Source organism: Mytilus edulis, chromosome 8, assembly GCF_963676685.1.
Source record: "Mytilus edulis chromosome 8, xbMytEdul2.2, whole genome shotgun sequence".
Taxonomy (NCBI): Eukaryota; Metazoa; Mollusca; class Bivalvia; order Mytilida; family Mytilidae; genus Mytilus; species Mytilus edulis.
Genome location: NC_092351.1, coordinates 908,719 through 931,250, shown reverse-complemented (window position 1 = coordinate 931,250; position 22,532 = coordinate 908,719). Strand labels below are relative to the sequence as shown.

The window sequence follows — 22,532 nt, the reverse complement described above, 5'->3', positions numbered from 1 at the left end:
TATTTATAAGTTTACATATAAGTGGTCAGAGTGAATACAGAAGGATACCCCATATCCTTGTATCTATAAGTTTACATATAAGTGGTCAGAGTGAATGCAGAAGCATACCCCATATCCTTGTATCTATAAGTTTACATGTAAGTGGTCAGAGTGAATACAGAAGGATACCCCATATCCTTGTATCTATAAGTTTACATGTAAGTGGTCAGAGTGAATACAGAAGCATACCCCATATCTTTGTATCTATAAGTTTACATATAAGTGGTCAGAGTGAATACAGAAGCATACCCCATATCCTTGTATCTATAAGTTTACATGTAAGTGGTCAGAGTGAATGCAGAAGCATACCCCATATCCTTGTATCTATAAGTTTACATGTAAGTGGTCAGAGTGAATGCAGAAGCATACCCCATAACCTTGTATCTATAAGTTTAAAACACAACAACAAAACAAAGTTAATTTTATTGTTTTAAATAACAACACAAACAAAAGTAAAAGGAGAGGAACGAAATGGTAAAAATCTAATTCATCAACATTGCATTATGGATCGTTTTCATTAGGATTGCACAAAAAATAAGTTTCATCTACATTGCAGAAAAAATAAGTTTATCAAGATTGTAAAAAAGACAAGTTTCATTAACATTGCACATAAGATAAGTTTCATCAAGATGGCACATAAGATAATCAAGAGATTCATTAAAAAAAAGTATTTTAAAGTTTAACATGTTTAACATTTCCTCCTATCATCAGTGATTATTACATGAGTTATTTCCCTTTGCAAACTCCATGTTTTTCTGAAGATCATGAACTCTTTTAAGTCAAAGAAACATAAAATTCAATTTTGTATTGCCCTTTACTTTACTGTATGTAGTTAACCAGAAAAAACTCTATTTTCATTTTTAGCTTCAATCCCAAATATTTTCAATTAAAACAAGAGGCCTTAGGGACATGAAATTACTAGCACTTTATAAAACCCACCCTCTATTTTTGGAAGGAGTGTAATGGGGCTGCACATTAAAAAAAATTCCACTGTAAGAGTAAATGATTAACGCATTTTATAAAGTGCTTTCAATGCAGGATTGTGTTTGTAACAGCAGAAAAAAAACTGAAATAAAGAAGAAACAATAGAGTAATATGATCAAAGGGTATCTAAAGCCCCAAGATCCTCTGATAGATATAACATTATTGATGCAATATCACAAAGGGGAGATAACTTGATGAAAAGATGGAATTGTTTAAGTTAGAAATGTCTATAATCTGACATGTTTACAATTATTTATTTCTCTAATGCAATCCAACCACTGTCATGACTGTCTATGCAGAAATGTATAAAAATATTCAAAATCATCAAATAAAACCTATAAATTCAATAATAGAGTAATTTTGTAAAAGTATTCATGCTACAACAAACAAATGGAAGTTTGTAACGACCTTAAATAGCTATACAGCCCTTGCAGGCTTGCACGGTCAGCATTCATGTTATAACAGTATATCATTATTATGTGTAGTTGTTAAAATGGGAAAGAAAATGTTTGAAATGTGTGTAAAATATAAATGCTTCACTATCTAGCCAAATTATTAAGAGATTAATGCACCATGAGAAGAACATGAAATAAGTCTGAATTATGTACAAATTCAGCAATGTACAATATCTTTTTAATGAATTACAATGTTAATGTATATGAAATTTATGACTAGCAAAAAATATAAATAACCAAGTGAGATGACAATATAATGACACAGACCTTCATTAAGATTGTGTGTTAAGTCTGAATAACATCAATCTTTGAAAGAAAATAATACTTTCTTCATCACCAGCAAAATAAATAGCAGAATCGTATATCTGTACTTACAAAAAATGTACACATTTCTAAAATAACTCATTAAAATAAGATATTGAGAGTACAATGTAATATGTAAATCAAGTAATACGAATAAAGGTAGACATTATACGCATTCATAAGTTATCATTTTTATAGGAAATTGAGCATTTCAAGCAATATTAAAATACTGCCACTGCAAATTATGTGAGCTCATAGCAACTGAAATGTTTTTTTAATTTCTTTCAATTATCACCCTTCAATAACTTCTGTGTATAAACTTTCCCCTGCAATGATCTTCCATTCACAATACTAAAAAGATTTCTTAATATTAGAAATTGAGCAATTTTTACTGTCAATTAATTTCAGAAACCAATAAATGTTGTAAATGTGAGAGGCACTTTTACAGCTTACAGGTGATAAATAGTAGTAATAATCAGTGATAAAAATTAAGCAGTTGGGGAAAGTATAGTCAATCTAGAATAAAAATGTAAAAAGAAACTCAATTGATTACTGTCTTCAATTTTTGTTTATATATAAAAAAGAAGATGTGGTATGATTGCCAATGAGACAACTATCCACAAAAGACCAAAATGACACAGACATTAACAACTATAGGTCACTGTACAGCCTTCAACAATGAGCAAAGCCCATACCGCATAGTCAGCTATAAAAGGATGTTTTCTATATCATGTGAAACAACATATTAGAATATTGAGTTATCCCCCCTTCAATGAACTTCATAACATACGAGAAAAAAACATTGAGAAGACTAATTACCTATTAATTTATAATTCCTACTGAGGCTTAACTATTTGTCAAATGAAGGCAAGAATGTGTTTGATTATTTTCTAAGGCAGTAATATTACAGTGTAAATCAATAGCTAAAGAAATAATTCAATCAAAAATAAATAAATTTATATTTGCTTTAAATAAATTATATCACAACTGAAACAAAGCCCATCACTTCTAAAAAATAAATTATATTTCGTCATATATGAAATGATTTCTTCTAAAAATAAATTATACATCTTATACAAAGCTGATTTATACTTCTAAAAATAAGAAGATAATAATTGGCAAAACAATATACATGATACAACCATAAATACATTTGACTATAATGTATATCATATCTACAATTGTAAATAAAATGCCCATTAAAATAAATAAATAAATCTAAGTGAAAGTTTCAAATAAATAGATCAAAATAACAAGTTTATTATAAACAAAGGCTGTCTACCAGGAAGACATAACAACATGATGGAGCATTTTCTAAATCTACTTTGAGAAAAGAAAATCAAGGGGGAGGGTAATGTATTGACTAGTTGGGACTGAAAGTTTAAGCAATCTAATGTTTGCATTAATCGTTATGGATCATGTGATTTAAAGATACATTGTAAATAATAACATTACAAGATATGTTTTATAAGATTCCATTGTTTCGATTGGTGCAACTATAGTGAACTTTTATGTCCCAATAAAATATAACATCTATGATCTATTGAGCTTTCAAAAACGTTACAGCAATGATTATCATGTTACTCAATTCTAAAATAGACTTATCATGATTAATCATGATTATGATGATTATGTTAGAGATTTTATAATAATGATTAAGAATGATCATGATGATAGAATACATTGGAATAAGTTTGATAGAAGTATACTGAAAGAAAGTGTAGGACTGTGTATAAGTAGAAATAGTCATACCATTAAACAAGTCGTGAGCAAAAGTAATATAAATCAATGTAAATATCAAATAGGCACAATGCAGGAATGTTGTTGGAAAAAGTTTTTAAATAATAAAAGCTTACAAAAAACGATGAATGTATATAAATAGTGAGATAAGTACTAATGTTCATTATTTTGATTAGATGTACAATGTAAGTACACAATGTTGATCATAACTAGAGAATGTTTCTGTTTGACCTTTAACCTAAAATTATTAATCATTGCTCTGTCAGTCAGTTCACCAAGATGTGAAGTAGTTCTTTTGTTAAATGAAATATATCATGCATCAGTCTCACAATGAAAGAATTAAGAATCAAGCACTTGTTAAAAAATAAAATCAACCATTTCATTAATACAATCTAATTAAAAATATATAAAACATTCACTCATTTGAATTTCCTGAGTTTAATGTTACAACTGGCACAACCCTAATTTGTATTACAAAAGTAAATCTCATGATAAAGGTATTTACTTTAAATGTGTTTTGTCATTTCACCATGATCACAATATCACTTTTAACAAAGTAAACATGGTAAAGGAAATTTCAAGTACATCAGCACTTGTCTTTTCTTGAAAAATGTTTTCAGTTACACAATTTGTAGAATATTTAAGAAAAAGTTCAACAAATGTGTTAAAAAGCATTCTGTTTATCTTCATTTTACTATCCTACCAAGCACCAGTTACCATGGAAACATTTATCTGCTACAATTGTTTCATGCTATCAAACATTATTTACATCACTATCTATTTTCTCAGCAATTAAGCACCAATTACCATGATCATATGTGCAACTAACTATACACAAATTATCTATATATTTAAAAATCAAGTCAGACAACTCTCCTTGTTTGAAAACATGATAAAACCTACAGAGTCTAGCGGTTGACATTCGAAACTCGTCTTCTGTCATTGTAGAGGATGAAGAAGGCACATAATTAGCACCATTGTGTAAGGTGTCACATGATTTAAAGGACTGTTGATTAGAAAGACGACTAGAAGATATGTTTTCTGAGCTTCTGATATGATTTTGATTTCTATTAACTCGGCTATTATCGTTGTGGGTTGTTCCATTCTTTTGAAATATTTCATCACTTTTATTTTTTAATGGAGAATTGTTTTTGACACTGCTCTTCCCATTTTTACACTCAGATTGACTTGCATATTCGTTTCCACTACTTTCCCTTCTGTAATAGCAATTAGATGTAGTGTTTTGACTGTGGGTTGTCTCCCTTGAAATATTATGTTGAGTAGTTGTCTCCCCTGAAATACTGTTTGTTTCTGTTGTTTCTGTTGTTTTTGTTGTTTCATAATACTTTTTGTGGCTGGATTTATCACATCCATTCTTTGAATTGTTTTTTAGGCCATTATGAATCCCTGAGTCTGTTGATCCATTTTGTCGGTGAGACAGATCATGGTCACATGGGATATCTCTGTCATGTGACCTCTTTCCTGAAGTTTTAGCGTTGAGAATATTTGACTGAGAATTGTCTGAATGACTGATATTGCACATCCCTCCTTCATGTTCTTGTTGTTGTTTGTGACCATTTAAATTTACAACCTTATTGCACTGTTTTTTACTTGCACCATTCATCACCTTGGTAACATCCTGACTATTTGTTTCCTGATGACCATTAATTAAAGTTTTATTGCACTTGTGTCTTACATTTTTATCAATCTTCTTGTGAGACTTCTCTAGATCATAATGACTATTTTGTTGAGAGTTTGAGATCGAAATAGTAGAAAGACCTGAACTATTTTGAGGGTCTTTTACGGATTGGTCATATACACTAGTATTGACAGATTGTCTTGAATCACTATCATTAGCTACTGTTGACAACCATGATGATGTCTGTTCCTTTTGTAAATTGGTTGAATAATTCTGGAATTGACCGTTGTCATAGATACGTTCTGCAGGTTGTGTTGTATGATGGTCAGGATCATGGAAACTTTGAATGCTGTTTTGATCCTGAGTTGAACTCAATGAATGTCTGTAGTTATGACAGCTGCTCATGGGAAATTCTCTAACAGCAAAACAAGCAAATGTACTCTGTGAATTCACATCCTGTATATTTATGTGCCTCCCTGATTTGTTTTCTGATGATGTTTTCCTCTTACTTGCTGACAGCTCATGATCTGTAGGACTTTTATTTTCAAATTTCGAGTCTATAAATTTAAGGAAACGTTTTTTCATTGTATCAAACAAAGACATTTTTTTAGTTGGCTTCTCATTATTATTAGTCACTATTCCTGTCTGATCTAGTTGACTATCAGGAGAATCTACATTCAAATTCACATCACAATTATTGTGAGTCGATGCTAAATTTTGACTTGGTATCTGACAAGGTTCATTTGAAATCTGATTGGATATGTCAGTTTTTTCACAAGCAGAAATTTCATTCTCTCTAGAAAAATCGGAAATGTTTGAAAAATGTTTTGATTCAAATACAATCCCATCTTCATCATTCTCATTCGTTGCACCATTACAGAATACTGAATCATTTGAAGCACTCAAGTGATTATGACTAGCAGACATTTCTCTAAGAGACATTTGTAGTTTTCTACATTCTTCTTGTATCTCACTTTCATCGTCATGGTTACCTGTCAAAGCCTCTAGTGACGATGGTAGAGTGTTGGACCGTTGCCTTGCCGACAGAGGTTTAGAGGACAAAAGTTTGTTAATCAAGGTCGTTTGAGAAGGTTGACAGCAGGGACAGGAAGGATCAGAGACAGTTCTCTGGATGACATGTCTGGTAGAATCAATGGACTCATCTTCACTGATTGAACTTGTACTTGATATATCCTGGTCTGAATTAAACAATCCTGAAATACATCAAAATAAACATATCAAAGTGATCCTCAGACTAAAATATATCATTCTTACCCCCTTTATTGTCTGCCCAGTATTTGGTTTCTAACATAGTTCAAATGAGATGCATTACTGAGAGTTCACAATATTTTTTCTAATTTCATGTGAAAAATTGAAACAAGGTAGGTTTTGCAAAATTAAGAAAACACATTTTTATAGCCTTACTGGTATGCAGTATTTTCTGAAATCACTATGGTAACTCCTGCATTTATGCATATTATGAAAATAAATCGCAACAATAAATGAAAGCAGCAATTTCCATTAAAATGTTAATTAACCTACAAGTTGAATTGACTGTTTCATGTAGGCCATTTTGGTTTTTAAACTCATACATATAATATTTATTTTTGGATTTTCTATCTATGAAAAATGTTAACAGCTGATTGATTTGTTTTGGTTTTTATTTAGGGGTAATTAGCACCTTAGAACTGGTAATGGATACAAATGATCAACAAAATAGTAAGATACAAGATTGTCAATGCATTACTGTCTACCTTTTTGTGTGACTTTCTTCCCAGCATGCCACGGTATCAACACATCTTGTCCATCAAACTGTAATATTAATACCAATAAGTAAATTCATTTTTTTCAAAGCAACAAGCAAAAAAAACCTCAATTATCATACATTTTCAACTGGTTTTTGATTTTGGCATTTAAGAAGCATGTCCTTGAGGTCATAAAAAGAATATATGCTTTTCTTGTCCTCACCATACCAATCCAGAAAATACCTGCCTCAAAATCTGTGAATTTATTTTAATCAGATAAGCATGATGACTGACACATGTCTGATACTTATAATTCTATTTTTAGAAGAAAAAAATGCCTACCTACCAACCCACTGTCTCTACATTCAGTTAGGATTGGGACAACCCAAAATATTTTCAAATGTTGCATGAGCCTAAAAGTTATTTTCTATACATCACAGTCTTCTACTTTTTATCTATTTACATAATGTGTGTTGATGTCAGATCTTTGGTTATTACTGTGGAATGTGTGTTGATGTCAGATCTTTGGTTATTACTGTGGAATGTGTGTTGATGTCAGATCTTTGGTTATTACTGTGGATTGTGTGTTGATGTCAGATCTTTGGTTATTACTGTGGAATGTGTGTTGATGTCAGATCTTTGGTTATTACAGTGGAATGTGTGTTGATGTCAGATCTTTGGTTATTACTGTGGAATGTGTGTTGATGTCAGATCTTTGATTATTACAGTGGAATGTGTGTTGATGTCAGATCTTTGGTTATTACAGTGGAATGTGCGTTGATGTCAGATCTTTGGTTATTACTGTGGAATGTGTGTTGATGTCAGATCTTTGGTTATTGCTGTGGAATGTGTGTCGATGTCAGATCTTTGGTTATTGCTGTGGAATTTGTGTCGATGTCAGATCTTTGGTTATTACTGTGGAATGTGTGTCGATGTCAGATCTTTGGTTATTACTGTGGAATGTGTGTCGATGTCAGATCTTTGGTTATTACTGTGGAATGTGTGTCGATGTCAGATCTTTGGTTATTACTGTGGATTGTGTGTCGATGTCAGATCTTTGGTTATTACTGTGGAATGTGTGTTGATGTCAGATCTTTGGTTATTACTGTGGAATGTGTGTTGATGTCAGATCTTTGGTTATTACTGTGGAATGTGTGTTGATGTCAGATCTTTGGTTATTACAGTGGAATGTGTGTTGATGTCAGATCTTTGGTTATTACAGTGGAATGTGTGTTGATGTCAGATCTTTGGTTATTACAGTGGAATGTGTGTTGATGTCAGATCTTTGGTTATTACTGTGGAATGTGTGTTGATGTCAGATCTTTGGTTATTACTGTGGAATTTATTGATGACTCAGTGGCGGTTTATATGTTCACCTCCCCCTCCTTCTTCCTTCCTGTCCTTACCAAAGACCTTTATAACTAGAGGCTCCAAGAGCCAGTGTTGCTCACATGATATTTTTATTTACAATTGATGCATGCAATAATGCAACATTTATACTTTTGCTCTGGTTTCAGAAATTCAAGTCAAAAACTGTATTTCCCCCCTATGTTCTATTTTTAGCCATGTCTGCCATGTTGGTTGGCAGGCAGGGTCATCGGACACATTTTTAAAAACTAAATAATGCTCATGTATGTATGTTCTGTATCACCCTCCTTTGGTAGGAGCACCACCATGGGTTATGGTGTGCTTATTTGTGGCCAAGTTTGGTTAAATTTGTCTCAGTTGTTTCTGGAGAAGACTTTTGTAAAAGATTACATAAATTTAAGAAAAATTATTAAATTTGACTTTAACAGGGAATGACTCCTTATGGGGTCAATTGACCATTTTAGTCATTTTGACTTATTTGTAGATCTTACTTTGCTGAACATTATTGCTGTTTACAAATTATCTTTAAATAAAATAATATTCAAAATAATAAATAACCAAAAACAACAAAAACTTAAATTACTAATTCATGGACAGCAACCTAACAACAGTTTGTCTGATTTGTCTGAAAATTTCAGGACAGTATATCTTAACCTGATAAACATTTTTAACTACATCAAATTTGATCTAAATGATTAAGTTTCAGAGATATAAGTCGAAAACTGCATTATATCCCTTTGTTCTAATATGTCGGCAATGCTGGTTGGCAGGTGGGGTCATCGGATACATTTTTTTAACTAGAAACCCTAATAATGATTGTGACCTAGTTTGGTTGTTTCAGTAGTTTCAGAGACGATTTTTGTAAAAGTTAACGACTAAAAATTTACTACAAAGGACAATAACTCCTTAAGGGGTCAATTGACCTTTTTGGTCATGCTGACTTATTTGTAGATCTTACTTTGCTGAAGGTGTAATACCACCAAATCATGGTACGTCACATCCGGTTGCATACGAAAGTAGGCCTAAAAAAATATTCCCTTGAATTTGACAGTTGTAGAAAATTAACCCTGCATTTCAATGCACTTAAATTTTTCTGAGTCGTAAATATGTATGTTGGGTGTCTGAAAGCATCATTCTTTTTTTATTTGATGGTCTTATAAAATATTTTGGAACGTTAAGGTTACATTGTTACCAAAGCAGGTAACCAGTAAATAACAGTGTAAAAATTGGGTTGTCTTCCCTCGGCGGTGGTTACTTTCTTATATGCAATGAAATGTAGTGTGAAATTTTCACTGTATCACTGGAAAAGATTGAACTTTACACATGCAAAGTATTTCTTTGGTTGAAATAAAGGTAAATACTGTACAATTTTTTTAAAAGTGCCAATTTAACAAAGACTAATAGGGAAAAATCAATGGTGGTATTACACCTATTTAGGGAAACTAATGTGCACTCGTGACCCTATTGTACTTTCATTTTTAAAAGTTATTAATAAACCAGTTCATACATTGTAAACATGGACTAATCGGAATGGATTTAGACACAGAAAGTACGTTTGAGGTAAAATTGCATTGAAATGGGGGTTTACGGGTGTTTTCTTAGTCAAATGGGTGGACAGACGAAGCTGTATTTAGATTACTGTGTTAAATTTCAAATTACCCTTACAGTTTTTGTTTTGTTTATACAACATGTGAATTTTTTATTTCAGTGTTAACCATGTTCTGAAGAGCATTCTGTTGAAAAATCTTATATGTGAATTGGTCTGCAGATGACACTTCAGCATTAAAGTATGTATCAACTAGCATCATGGTTTTTTTTGTTTTGGCCGCAAAAGTTTACAATTTGCCATTGTGCCGTCTACATTTTGCACAGACAATAACTCGTCTAAACACTTATTTTTCCTGGATTTATACACATCAGAATCCAGTCTCACATACTTAAACTTTATAATTCTTACCAATTATTTTTTGTACCAGCATTCCAAGGGACATAACCCTTTTTAAAAACATTTTGAGGTATTTTTTTATTACTCTTTCTCCCCATTTTCTAATGTAAAATACAAGAAAGTGGACTTTTTGTATAAATCTATTAGAAATATACTGTTATGAGTAAATAAAAAGACTTTGATACCAGTAGCAATAAATGATTGACTGAAAGGGAACCGTTATTTCTCACACTAGGGGAACAGACCTAAAACTCAAGTTACACATAAAGGCTTATAGAAACTTCCGTGTAGACTGTTAACATTTATAGAGACAGTTCTTTCAGCTAAAACACTTTAATTATTGATTTAACATTACATTTATTTCATTTTTGTGGGAAAATAATCACATTTGTTTTATTTTTTAGACAAAAGATATCAAGTTTTGATGAAAAAGGAAGGAAGGAGGAAAAATGGACCAAAACAGACCAAAACAGACCTTCAAATGAACTCTAAAAGGTGCAATAAAATTGTTTATCATCTTAAAGTTGTCTTTTGTATTCTATTTAATTGTTTGAATGTATATATCATGAGTTTATAATCAGATATTAGTCAACACTGCATTTTATAATGATACACTGAAATTAGGATTTTTCGAAGAAATTGGACTGAAATTACCGTAGGATATGGCCTTACATTATAGTGATTTTCTCTGAAACTATAGTTCTGACTGAGACAAAACTTGACAGTTATGCTTGAAATAACTTGCAATTGGAGGGGAAAAAATTGCATTTAGTTTATTTGACATTTAGGTGTTCTTTAGGTGTAATACCACCAAATCATGGTACGTCACATCCGGTTGCATACGAAAGTAGGCCTAAAAAAATATTCCCTTGAATTTGACAGTTGTAGAAAATTAACCCTGCATTTCAATGCACTTAAATTTTTCTGAGTCGTAAATATGTATGTTGGGTGTCTGAAAGCATCATTCTTTTTTTATTTGATGGTCTTATAAAATATTTTGGAACGTTAAGGTTACATTGTTACCAAAGCAGGTAACCAGTAAATAACAGTGTAAAAATTGGGTTGTCTTCCCTCGGCGGTGGTTACTTTCTTATATGCAATGAAATGTAGTGTGAAATTTTCACTGTATCACTGGAAAGGATTGAACTTTACACATGCAAAGTATTTCTTTGGTTGAAATAAAGGTAAATACTGTACGATTTTTTTAAAAGTGCCAATTTAACAAAGACTAATAGGGAAAAATCAATGGTGGTATTTCACCTGAACAATGCTGAACATTATCGTTGTTTACAGTTCATCTTTATCTATAATAATATTCAAGATTATAACCTAAAACTGCAAAATTTCCTTAAAATTACAAATTCTGTGGCAGCAACCCACTATGGGGTAGATCGTGACCTGGTTAACAATTTTACCCCAGTCAGATGTGCTCTAAATGCTTTGGTTTCAAAGATATAAGCCATAGTCTATATTTTACCCCTATGTTCTATTTTTAGCCATGGTGCCCATTTTGGTTTGTTGGCCGGGTCATCAGACACAAGTTTGGTGAAATTTGGCCCAGTAGTTTCAGATGAGAAGATTTTTGTAAAAGTTAACAACGACGACGGACGCCAAGTGATGAGAAAAGCTCACATGTGAGCTAAAAAGGTTTTCTATCTGAAGATAAAATACATGTACTGTAAAAAAAGAAATTTTCCTGGAGGATTTAATTTCTGTTTTTCGTGGACATATGATACTAAATATAACATCACTATTATTTACTTTAAACCACGAAATTAAATCCCCATGAAATTTTACATAGAGACAAAACCACAAAATGTTAACCCCACACAAAATTAATGTTTCTACAGTATATATAACCACAATGGCCTACCCTTCTATGTTTCTGTTCATAGGCCCAGACGTATACCAGGAGTTTTCCACCTGGCCTTAGTATTCTACACAGTTCTTTTAATGCCTTTACCCTCCGTGGCTCAGTAGAGAAATGATGCAGCACCCCAACAGAGATAACAGCATCAAAGGCTCCATCTCTAAAAGGTAAAGACTGATTGTCAGCAACTAATACTTCATATCCCTTCTCTCCAGACAGCTCAACTAAAGGATAACATGCATCGACTCCAAACTTATAAACTGATTTATTGATGTGAAGATATCTACCATTACCACAACCTGTAAAAAGATACACTAAAGGATAACCTGCATTGACTCCAAACTTATAAACTGATTTATTGATGTGAAGATATCGGCCATTACCGCAAACTGTAATAGTAAAAATGTGGTATCTTTTGTTAATTTACAAATCCTGTCACTCAATTTTAGGTAATCAAACAAATAATGATGATAAGTCTCATAGATTGTCAAATACTCATCAATGTTAGTATAAAAAACAACAATAATTAATTCAAAATGAAACTTGACAGACTCGTTATTTCAATTTATGTTTTTTCAATTTCAAATTGCCTCTGTCACTTTGATGTGATACTTCAGAAATAAGACTTATCATTGTATATTTACTTCAAGGTAAATCAAGACAGGTTCCACTAATGAAGCAAGAACTGCTTACCATTCTAGAGCACAAAGGTTAAACAAGACAGGTGCCACTAATGAAGCAAGAACTGCTTACCATTCTAGAGCACAAAGGTTAAACAAGACAGGTGCCACTATTGTAGCAAAACTGCTTATCATTCTAGAGAACAAAGGTTAAACAAGACAGGTGCCACTAATGAAGCAAGAACTGCTTACCGTTCTAGAGCAAAAAGGTTAAACAAGACAGGTGCCACTAATGTAGCAAGAACTGCTTACCATTCTAGAGAGCAAAGGTTAAACAAGACTGGTGCCACTAATGAAGCAAGAACTGCTGACCATTCTAGAGCACAAAGGTTAAACAAGACAGGTGTCACTAATGTAGCAGGAACTGCTTACCATTCTAGAGCACATGTTTTCACTCCTAAAGTTTGTGTTGCTCGTTGGACTGTTATTTGTTTGTTTGTCAAGTGTGAAATACAAATCATCCTCCTTTTTACTGTTCACTGGTAGATTAACAAACAACTCATTGATACCCTCTTAGTTTTTACTTCAAATGCACAGTGGTCATTATGTAGTGTTTTGTTTACCATTGTTTGTCTTTTTTGTCATGGTTTTTTTTTGTTTTTTTCCATGACGTTTTGTCAATTTGTTTTCAACTTAATAGTTTGAATGTTCCTTTGTTATCTTTATTCTCTCTTTTATTCATTCTTTGTTATCTTTATTCTCTCTTTTATTCATTTTCATGTTAATTCACTATTCCTAAAACTTGTGAAAGTGGAAAGTTTGAAATAAAAACAACCATAATACTTCTATTCTTATATCATTTACCTATATCAGCAACCAGTGATCCTGGATGTAAATTTTTGATAAATTTTTTGACATTTGGCCAAACTTTCTGTGGTATTTCATTAAAACTTGGTGCAATTGTATCATAAACTTTTCTGACATGTTTTTCCTCCAGATAACGTCCACCTTTCATTACTGATGGTAACCACGGTAATGTCATCCATTGGAGATCACAATCAACTTATAAACACCTGAAGAAGAAAAATTAAAGTTATCTGGTACTGTGGATTCATTTTTTTTGTGGGTACAAATATTTGTGAATTGAGGAAAACTTGCATTTTGTGGATATTTGATTGCATGGTTTTGTCTTTATTCTTAATTAAAAATCCTTCAAACAATTTGTAATTCATTGAACATTTAATTTGGTGATTAAATTGTACCCATGTAAATAAGTAACCAACAAATAATAATGAACCCACAGTATTCCTTTATAATATTGTTACATGAACCCACAGTATTCCTTTATAATATTGTTACATGAACCCATAGTATTCCTTTATAATATTGTTACGTATTCCTTTATAATATTGTTACATGAACCCATAGTATTCCTTTATAATATTGTTACATGAACATATATTCCTTTATAATATTGTTACATGAACCCATAGTATTCCTTTATAATATTGTTACATGAACCCATAGTATTCCTTTATAATATTGTTACATGAATCCACAGTATTCCTTTATAATATTCCTTTATAATATTGTTACATGAACCCATAGTATTCCTTTATAATATTGTTACATGAACCCACAGTATTCCTTTATAATATTGTTACATGAACCCACAGTATTCCTTTATAATATTGTTACATGAACCCACAGTATTCCTTTATAATATTGTTACATGAACCCATAGTATTCCTTTATAATATTGTTACATGAACCCATAGTATTCCTTTATAATATTGTTACATGAACCCACAGTATTCCTTTATAATATTGTTACATGAACCCACAGTATTCCTTTATAATATTGTTACAATTAAATCCTTCTGTCAATTAAAAGATAAGCATATATATAACTATATTGAATTAAGAAATAAAACATGCAAAAAACAAATTCTTGTCTATTCTTTTAAACTTTCCATGATAATTTATTCCCAACACGTTTTTTTTCTTCAAATTTATCCATCGTGTAATTTGACCATTAATACTAGATTTAATAGGTGTGTTGTTCTACAGATCAATGGTTCCAATCAATATGTCTAAATATAATTCTAAGGACAATTAACGATTTGTACTACAACTCGATTATCGTGAAGATATATAAAGGAAGGGTTACAATAACAAATTTATTTTGATTTGGTTTAATATTGTTTAATGGTGAAGGTAATGGAACAAAATCAATATTTAAGTATACAAGTAAATAAAACAATCAATGAAGTATTTAATGGTGAGAAAAAAAGATAATAAAATAAATGCTTTATACAATTGTTTTTATTAGGTAGCTGTCACATTGATATATATATATCCCATGTCTCATTTTATTCAAATTTAATGTATGAAAAATTATAGAAAAAACAAATGTGTTACTCCTACATGTTTTTTCTGTAATAAATAATTTTTCATCATAAAAGAAATTTGATATTTAATTTCAAAATTCACCCTCCAAAAAAACAGATTGACAAATAATTGTTTGTTTGTTTATATTGACATAATAGTTTCAATATGAATTAATGAGATAAATATTTAATATACCTTGTAAAATCTGTCATGATAGTCTCATGTTAAATCAATGTTACGTCTTTAAGCCACATCTCTTACCTTAAATAGATATAAAATAGGGTTGCCATAGAAACAATGAAGTCAGAAATCGTCATGGATTAAACAACAATAAGAGTTAATCAATGAGGACAGACAACCACTGCTAATTAAGGTGTGGGGAAGTTATAACAAATTAACAACCTACCATCACATGACCGTACACTTGGCTTTTGGAATTGATGGGCGACAATACATTGAACTATTGGTTTAAATATCAGTAGGTGTAATTCTTAGATGATAATAATTTGGGTAAATAGAAAATACTTGAAGTGCAAAAAAGTAACAAGAACTTTCTAAAACGGTATACCAGTAACTTATACTTCTCAATATAAAAATATAAGATGGATATTCTATTCTCTATATGTTTATTTTTATAAGTCAAAGGTAGAATATTGAAAATCAAGAAAGGGGTGTTAAAAAGGTGAATAAATGGAGTCTGGGTTGTCACATTATTACAAAATTTGGTATATTTTGGTTTAACTAAATATTGTTGAAAAAAATGCATTAAGGCCATAAGTTTTCTCTCTTGTTTTAAATTTCGGGGCCTTTTTTAGCTGACTTTGAAGTATGTATTTGCTTGCTCATTGTTGAAGGCCATACGGTGACCTACATGTATAGTTCTTAATTTGTGTGTCATTTAGTCTCTTATGAATAGTTGTCTCGTTGGCAATCATATACAACATCTTTTTTTATATTGATCTCATTTTTTCAAGAAGAATGTATACATTTATAGAATGCAAGTAAAAAAAATGCAAAATGTTCCTTCAACTGTTGGAAAATGACAGGGTCATCAACTTTGTTTTTTATATAATATATTCTTCATTTCATAACAATATAGATTGTGTACTCAGAGGTAATTGTGTACTCAATGGATAGTTAAATACATCTGGAAATAAGACCCAGGCAATTTTGGTCTAGAAATAAGACCCAGGCTAATTTGGGCTGGAAATAAGACCTAAGCTAATTTTGTCAGTTCTTTTGTGTGTATTTTAACACCAATTTCATCTAAAATGATTTAATAACTTACAACAAATTTCAGTCATGTTATGATTATTAAATAAAGTTATCGAAAAGAAAGTTAATGATCCGTAAATGATATGTCATTTGTAAAGATTCATATGGTTTTGGATGATTGCAGATTTCAAGATTTTACATGTATATATTTTATCATGTTTATTTTAAAGATATTTTATAATCATATTTCTGTTAATAAAAGAATAATATAAATATATACTTTTTAGTCTTCATTTTCAATATGCCAAAAACTACTTGCATCAGTGGCGGATCCTGATGGGGGGTTAGAGGGGTTGGAACCCCTCTTTTTTGGGGGACAATCAATGCATTTCAATGGGGACATATAGTTGGAACCCCCCCCCCCCCCCCCCCCCAATTTTCATCCTGGGTTGGGACCCCCTCCCCCTTTTTAAAAATGGCTGGATCAGCCTCTGAGTATTACTTGAATTTTAATGCGAAAGCATACTAAAATCTGAAACACTGTCTATGTCTCATTATTCAGTTAAACACAATAAAACTCCTTTAAAGGGACAATTTCTTCAATGTTGATTGATCATCTTTTATCTATTACAATTTCCACAAAATATGCAAAAACACTTTTGTAGGATGAAAATCATCGTTCTATGGCAATAACTTCTATTGGTCAAAAAACAATTTCTGCCATGTTGACTGTTGTAGATTTTTCAGTTCTGGTCATTTTTTCTCTTTCTGTTACTGTTTTTTAGGTAATCACCAACAGATATGAAATTTTCAAAAGATAACATATCACAGACAATGACTTCCAACTGATTTTTCTGAAAATTCCATGTAATGAACTTTGGCCTGCTGGTCAATTTAACCTTTAACAGTTTTGCTTTCACTGTTATAGATTATGAGATATAAAAAAAGTTGTGAAATTTGCTAAAATTAAAAAAAAAGACATTTCAGTAGCAATAACTCCAAAACAGAGCCTCCACTTCTTCTGAATAATTGATAGGAGATAGACCTGCTTTAGTGCTTGAAATATAAGCTTCTATGTTAAATGATGGATCAATTTCCATAAGTTACAGTTAGGTAAAGTTTGGTAACATTTTGCTGAGTAGTTTCAGAAGAGAAGATAACATTTACAGTGTCAGACTACAAGCATGACAAGAGAGATGAGCATCTTTTATATTTGATGATTTTATATTCAATTATTGGCAAGCAAACCAATCTATTTTTAATATGAACAAGAACATCTAGTTTTATGAAAATTATTTGATAACAAAATTAAAGCAGATGGTACCAATTTTTTTCATATTGCTCTCATTGAGTTTTTAAATATAAATATTTGCAACAATAAATAAAAATTTCTGACCAGCACTTGAATAGATTCATATATTCATGAAGTTATTATTTTTATGATGGTGTAAAAACTTAATATGACCATTCAATATCCCTATATGCCTATATTTACACTTCAAAGTGACTATGATATCTCTCAATCAATAAACAAATAATCATGCAATAATTCAAGTTTATAAAGATATTAAGACAACCAGAATTATAAAAATTTATGAATACAAGTAGTAGCCATATCAATTAAAAATATCAACAACAAAAAAGACAATTTCTGAAATCTATTTGGTAATAAAGTTGATTTACTCCACACATATGTATATGTATTAGAACAGATATTGATTTGATATAAATCATTATAAAGGTCTAATCTAGAACATGTAGAATTAAAAAAAGTGATGATATATAAAAGTGGCTTATAAAAGATACTACTGAGAGCATATAACACTAATCTAGTAAAAATATCCCAATTTGATATATGAAACTCTTACTGAAATTGATTATGTTGATAACAACAGAAAAGTGTGATATGCTTGCCAAATGTGCCTATGAGACAGCCTTCCACTGTAGTTCAAATGAATTGGAAAAATTATGAGTTTTCTTAAAAAAAATAATATAGATCTCATTTTTCTGATATTTTTTGCTATTAAATAAAGGCAACAGTAGTATACCGTTGTTCAAACTCATAAATCCATGGACAAAAAACAAAACCGGGTTAACAAACTAAAACTGAGGGAAACGTATTAAATATAAGAGGAGAACAACGACACAACACTACAATGTAACACACACAACGGACTAAGCATCAGACAAAATCCCACGAGAATAACAAATATAACATCAAAACCAAATACATGAATTTGGGATAGACAAGTACCGTGACACATCTTATCGCAATGTGAATTTACACTCAAAAATAAGAGAAAACAAACGACGCAACGTTAAAATGTAACACATTAAAAGTTTCCTTTTAACCACTATAATGACTATAGTTTTTCGCTAATAATGCTAAACATTGTCAAAAATCATCACTCAAGGATATAACTCATATATGTTGACAACTTTGGCCACTTTAATTTATAAGCAGGTCATCAGGTGTTTAATATATACAGTTTTCATCTATTATGGTTTTTTGCAAACATGGGAGAAAATCATCTTTCAAGAATCAAGGGCAATAACTCCTGTACGGGTTCAATTGGCAATTTTGCTGATGGTGACTTATTTGTAGATTTTATATTTTTATCAAGGTTGATTTGACAATTTCTCTCTAGCACTAACAATTTTTGCAAAAACACAAAAAAATTGGATAAAAACCTTCTGATACTGTGGATTCATTTATTTTCGTGGATTGAGAAAAAGTTGCAATTTCGTGCATATTTGATTTCGTGGTTTTCTCTGCTTTCAAAACCTATAGAACATGTAGAAAATCTGTAAATCATTGAAAATTTGAATTCTTGGTTCAACTGACGTACCCACGAAACCCTCAACATTGGAATCCAACGAATAATGATGAATTCCCAGTAGTAGTTTATTTTTTAAACGGTTAACCAAAACTTGAATATTTTATTACCGGCATATTTCTTCCATTTCAACCATCCTTTGAAGTTTTTACACCTCAAAATCATAAAACGGCAAAATTGTGTCCACGGCGAAAATGAGCGCCCCACTCTAGGGGTACATTTATGACAATTTTTTATAAACAAATTAACAATTTTGACAAATGACGTTAACGGTAATCTTTGTGCATGACAAGGAAATGTACACTTTCTTTCAAACGATATAAAAAAATCAACTGATTTTGGCGCATCACATTAATTTTTGCTAAAATATAACGGTTACGATTAAGTATTGGAGACCTCTGACGAAACATACTCACAGATACTCACAGATCCTCTTCTGACTGTAGGATTCCTGAGGAATCCTCTTCTGTCAGCTCCTTGTCTAAACTTTTTTTACTTAGGTCTTGTCCGGTCGTGTGTATTTTTTCACTATAATTATATTTTTGTGCTTGATTTTCCCAGTAACGGTCTAATCTGGCTTCAAAACATGGTATTGTTGGTGCTGATACTACTTTTTCTGGTAGACTGTTCCAAATTTCTACTGCTCTTTGTGTAAATGTATATTTTCTTACATCTAGTCTAGATCTTGTTTTATACAATTTGAGATGGTGTCCTCGAGTGTTGGAGTCAGTACACGGTGATATAAAGTCTGATACATCATCATCATATTTTCCTGATAGTATTTTGTACATTTCTATCATGTCACCTCGAGATCTTCTGTAGGCTAATGTTGGAAGTTTTAGTTTTCTAAGTCGTTCTTCATATGTTAATGTTGATAGTCCAGGTATTTGTTTAGTTGCTCTTCTTTGGACATTTTCAATGGCTTCAATTTGTTTCTTCAAATGTGGACACCATACCTGGTTGGCATATTCAAGATGTGGTCGTACTAAAGCTGTGTATAATAATTTAAATGTATTCATATCCATGTATTCCATTGTTCTTCTTAGTATTCCCATGATTGAATTTGCTTTGTTTATCTTTTCATGCATATGTTGTTCAAATGATAATTTGGTGTCAATGGTAACTCCTATATCTTTCTCAGCTTCTACATATTCCATCGGTGTTATTCCTTCCTTCAATGTGTAAGCTTTCTGTTCTACTTTAGATCGTCCAATTCTCATCACCTTACATTTGTCTGGATGGAAGCATAGGAGCCATTTTTCTGACCATTCATGAAGTGCATGAATGTCTTCTTGCAGGTGTTCACAATCAGACTGTTGAAATATACCTCTAAATGCTTTGGTGTCATCTGCAAAAAGGTATGTGTCTGTGCCAATACTGGTGACTTCAGGCATATCATTTATATATAGTACGAATAAAATGGGGCCTAGCACTGAACCTTGAGGTATTCCGCTCGTGACATCTTTCCATTCGGATTTCTCCCCATTAACTATAACTCTTTGTTTTCGTCCTAATAAGAATGATCTAATCCATGTGTTGTATTGTCCTGTAATTTGGTATTTATCAAGTTTGTGTAGCAATCTTAGGTGCGGCACCTTGTCAAATGCTTTCATAAAGTCACAGTATACGACATCCACACATCCTCCTCTGTCTAAAATTTCAGTCCATTTATCCATAACTTGTAATAGTTGGAGTACTGTTGAACGACCGCTTATAAATCCGAACTGTCGTTTACTGAAAAGTTTGTGCCGTTTCATGTGTTCTATTATTTCTTCCCTCACCAAAGATTCCATCAATTTGCATATGATGCTAGTTAAACTAACGGGTCTATAATTACCAGCTACCTTTTTATTACCTTTCTTAAACAATGCTGTGATATTTGCACATTTCCAGTCTTCAGGAAGTTCTCCGGTAGAAATAGATGTTTGAAATATAATGGCTATTGGAGTAGATATGGTGCTACTTATTTCTCTTAGTACCCTTGGATGTATTCCATCTGGTCCCGGTGATTTGGATATATTCATCTTGTCTAGTTTTTTCTTTATTTTCTCTACATTTATTTTCATAGTTTCTAATGGTGGAACCTTAACTTTCTCTACTTTTGGCATCTCAGTGTCCGTTTCATTAGTAAATACTGATGTAAAGAATTCAGCTAGTACATCTGCTTTCTCCTTATCAGTTGTTGTTGATTCTTTTTGGCTAGCATCCTTAAATAAATCTGGAATACTTGATTTTGTCTTTGTTTTGGACCGTGCATATTTCCAGAATTTCTTCGGGTTTTCTTTTACTTGTTGCGCTATTTGTTTCTCGTATTCTTTTGTGATTTTTCTGGTAATAGCCCGGACTTGGTTTCTTATCTTACAATACTCAGAATATACTTGTCCATCCCTTGTATTTAAATATCTAGTCCATAATCTTTCTTTCCTTTTTATTTTTGATAATGCTTTGCGGTTAAGTGGTACTGGATGGTTGTCATCCTTTTTTCTTTTCCCATTCTGGTTTATTACTTTCTTCGGGATCGCCTCCTCCATAGCCTTCTCTAAAATTTCTCTAAATTTATTCCATTGTTCGTGAACATTACATTTTTCAAATTCCCTTTCCCAGTTTAAATCCAGCATTTCCTTCAATTTTTCATAGTCTCCCTTATCATATTTAAACCTAGTTTTCTTAGTAACGCTAGTCTCCTCGCTAATTTTACATATTAATTCAATAACTGAGTGATCACTTTTACCTAGTGGAGGGTTGATTGTTATATCACTTATAAATTCTTCTTCACTTGTAAATACTAAGTCTATTACACTTGGCTTATCTGATCCTCTACCCCGTGTTGGTGCAGTTATGTGTTGGTACAAATAACAGTCTCGTATTGTCTCTATAAATCTAAATTCCTTACTGTCTATTGTGCTATTCGTACTGCAAGTGTCCCATGTTATGTTTGGAAAATTTAAATGGTAAAGATGTTTTTGAAACATGGTAAAGATGTTTTTACAATCTCAATTTGAAGCTAACATAGTGTAAAATGACCTCTCAACACTGGACGGTAAAGGACAATCCTATGATCCTTTAAACCATCTCCTCTTTGAAAAATGTGTATAAAGATAAATACATGAAAAGTAGAGCAATGATATTTTTAAAGTTACTTTCATATAAAGAATAGAAAAATTCTTGGGTCTATTATTTCAAAACTTCTAGGACTTCAATCTCTTTAACAGGACATGCCTGCATCATGAATCAATCATGCTGTATCAAAATATTAGTAATAAATACTTACATTTAACAACAAGTTCAACTGTCTGAATCTTTCTTGGCTTTGTTGTCTCGTACCGTCAATGTTCCGGAAATTAAAATTTTAACCGGAAGTTGGACGTGAAGGACATTGCG

General features: G+C 31.6%; 1 protein-coding gene and 1 long non-coding RNA gene across 3 annotated transcripts; one reads left to right on the top strand and one right to left on the bottom strand.

Moving 5' to 3' along the window:
* Positions 1 to 449: 449 nt before the first annotated feature.
* Positions 450 to 22,488, bottom strand: LOC139484547 (serine-rich adhesin for platelets-like). 2 transcript variants are annotated; one of them, XM_071268278.1, is made up of 6 exons: positions 22,423 to 22,488; positions 15,295 to 15,360; positions 13,573 to 13,781; positions 12,092 to 12,387; positions 6,915 to 6,972; positions 450 to 6,374 (listed from the first exon to the last, which is right to left on the bottom strand). In XM_071268278.1, the coding sequence occupies exons 3-6, from the start codon at positions 13,748 to 13,750 to the stop codon at positions 4,276 to 4,278; spliced, it is 2,631 nt and encodes an 876-aa protein (XP_071124379.1). In that variant the 5' UTR covers positions 13,751 to 13,781; positions 15,295 to 15,360; positions 22,423 to 22,488; the 3' UTR covers positions 450 to 4,275. The 2 variants fall into 2 exon arrangements, with proteins under 2 accessions (XP_071124379.1, XP_071124380.1); XM_071268279.1 differs by lacking the exon at positions 22,423 to 22,488 and having other exon boundaries at positions 15,295 to 16,347.
* On the top strand, positions 9,246 to 10,741 carry LOC139484549 (uncharacterized). Its single transcript, XR_011655118.1, has 3 exons — positions 9,246 to 9,626; positions 9,982 to 10,060; positions 10,623 to 10,741. It is a non-coding gene; the product is annotated as an uncharacterized lncRNA (long non-coding RNA).
* Positions 22,489 to 22,532: the final 44 nt, after the last annotated feature.

Coding starts and splice junctions, on each gene's coding strand:
- LOC139484547 (XM_071268278.1), bottom strand. CDS start 13,750: ATGACATTACCGTGGTTACCATCAGTAATGAAAGGTGGACGTTATCTG. Junction 12,388..13,572: donor ATCACTGGTTGCTGATATAG/GTAAATGATATA, acceptor ATCTTTTTACAG/GTTGTGGTAATGGTAGATAT. Junction 6,973..12,091: donor ATGAACAGAAACATAGAAGG/GTAGGCCATTGT, acceptor TTAATATTACAG/TTTGATGGACAAGATGTGTT.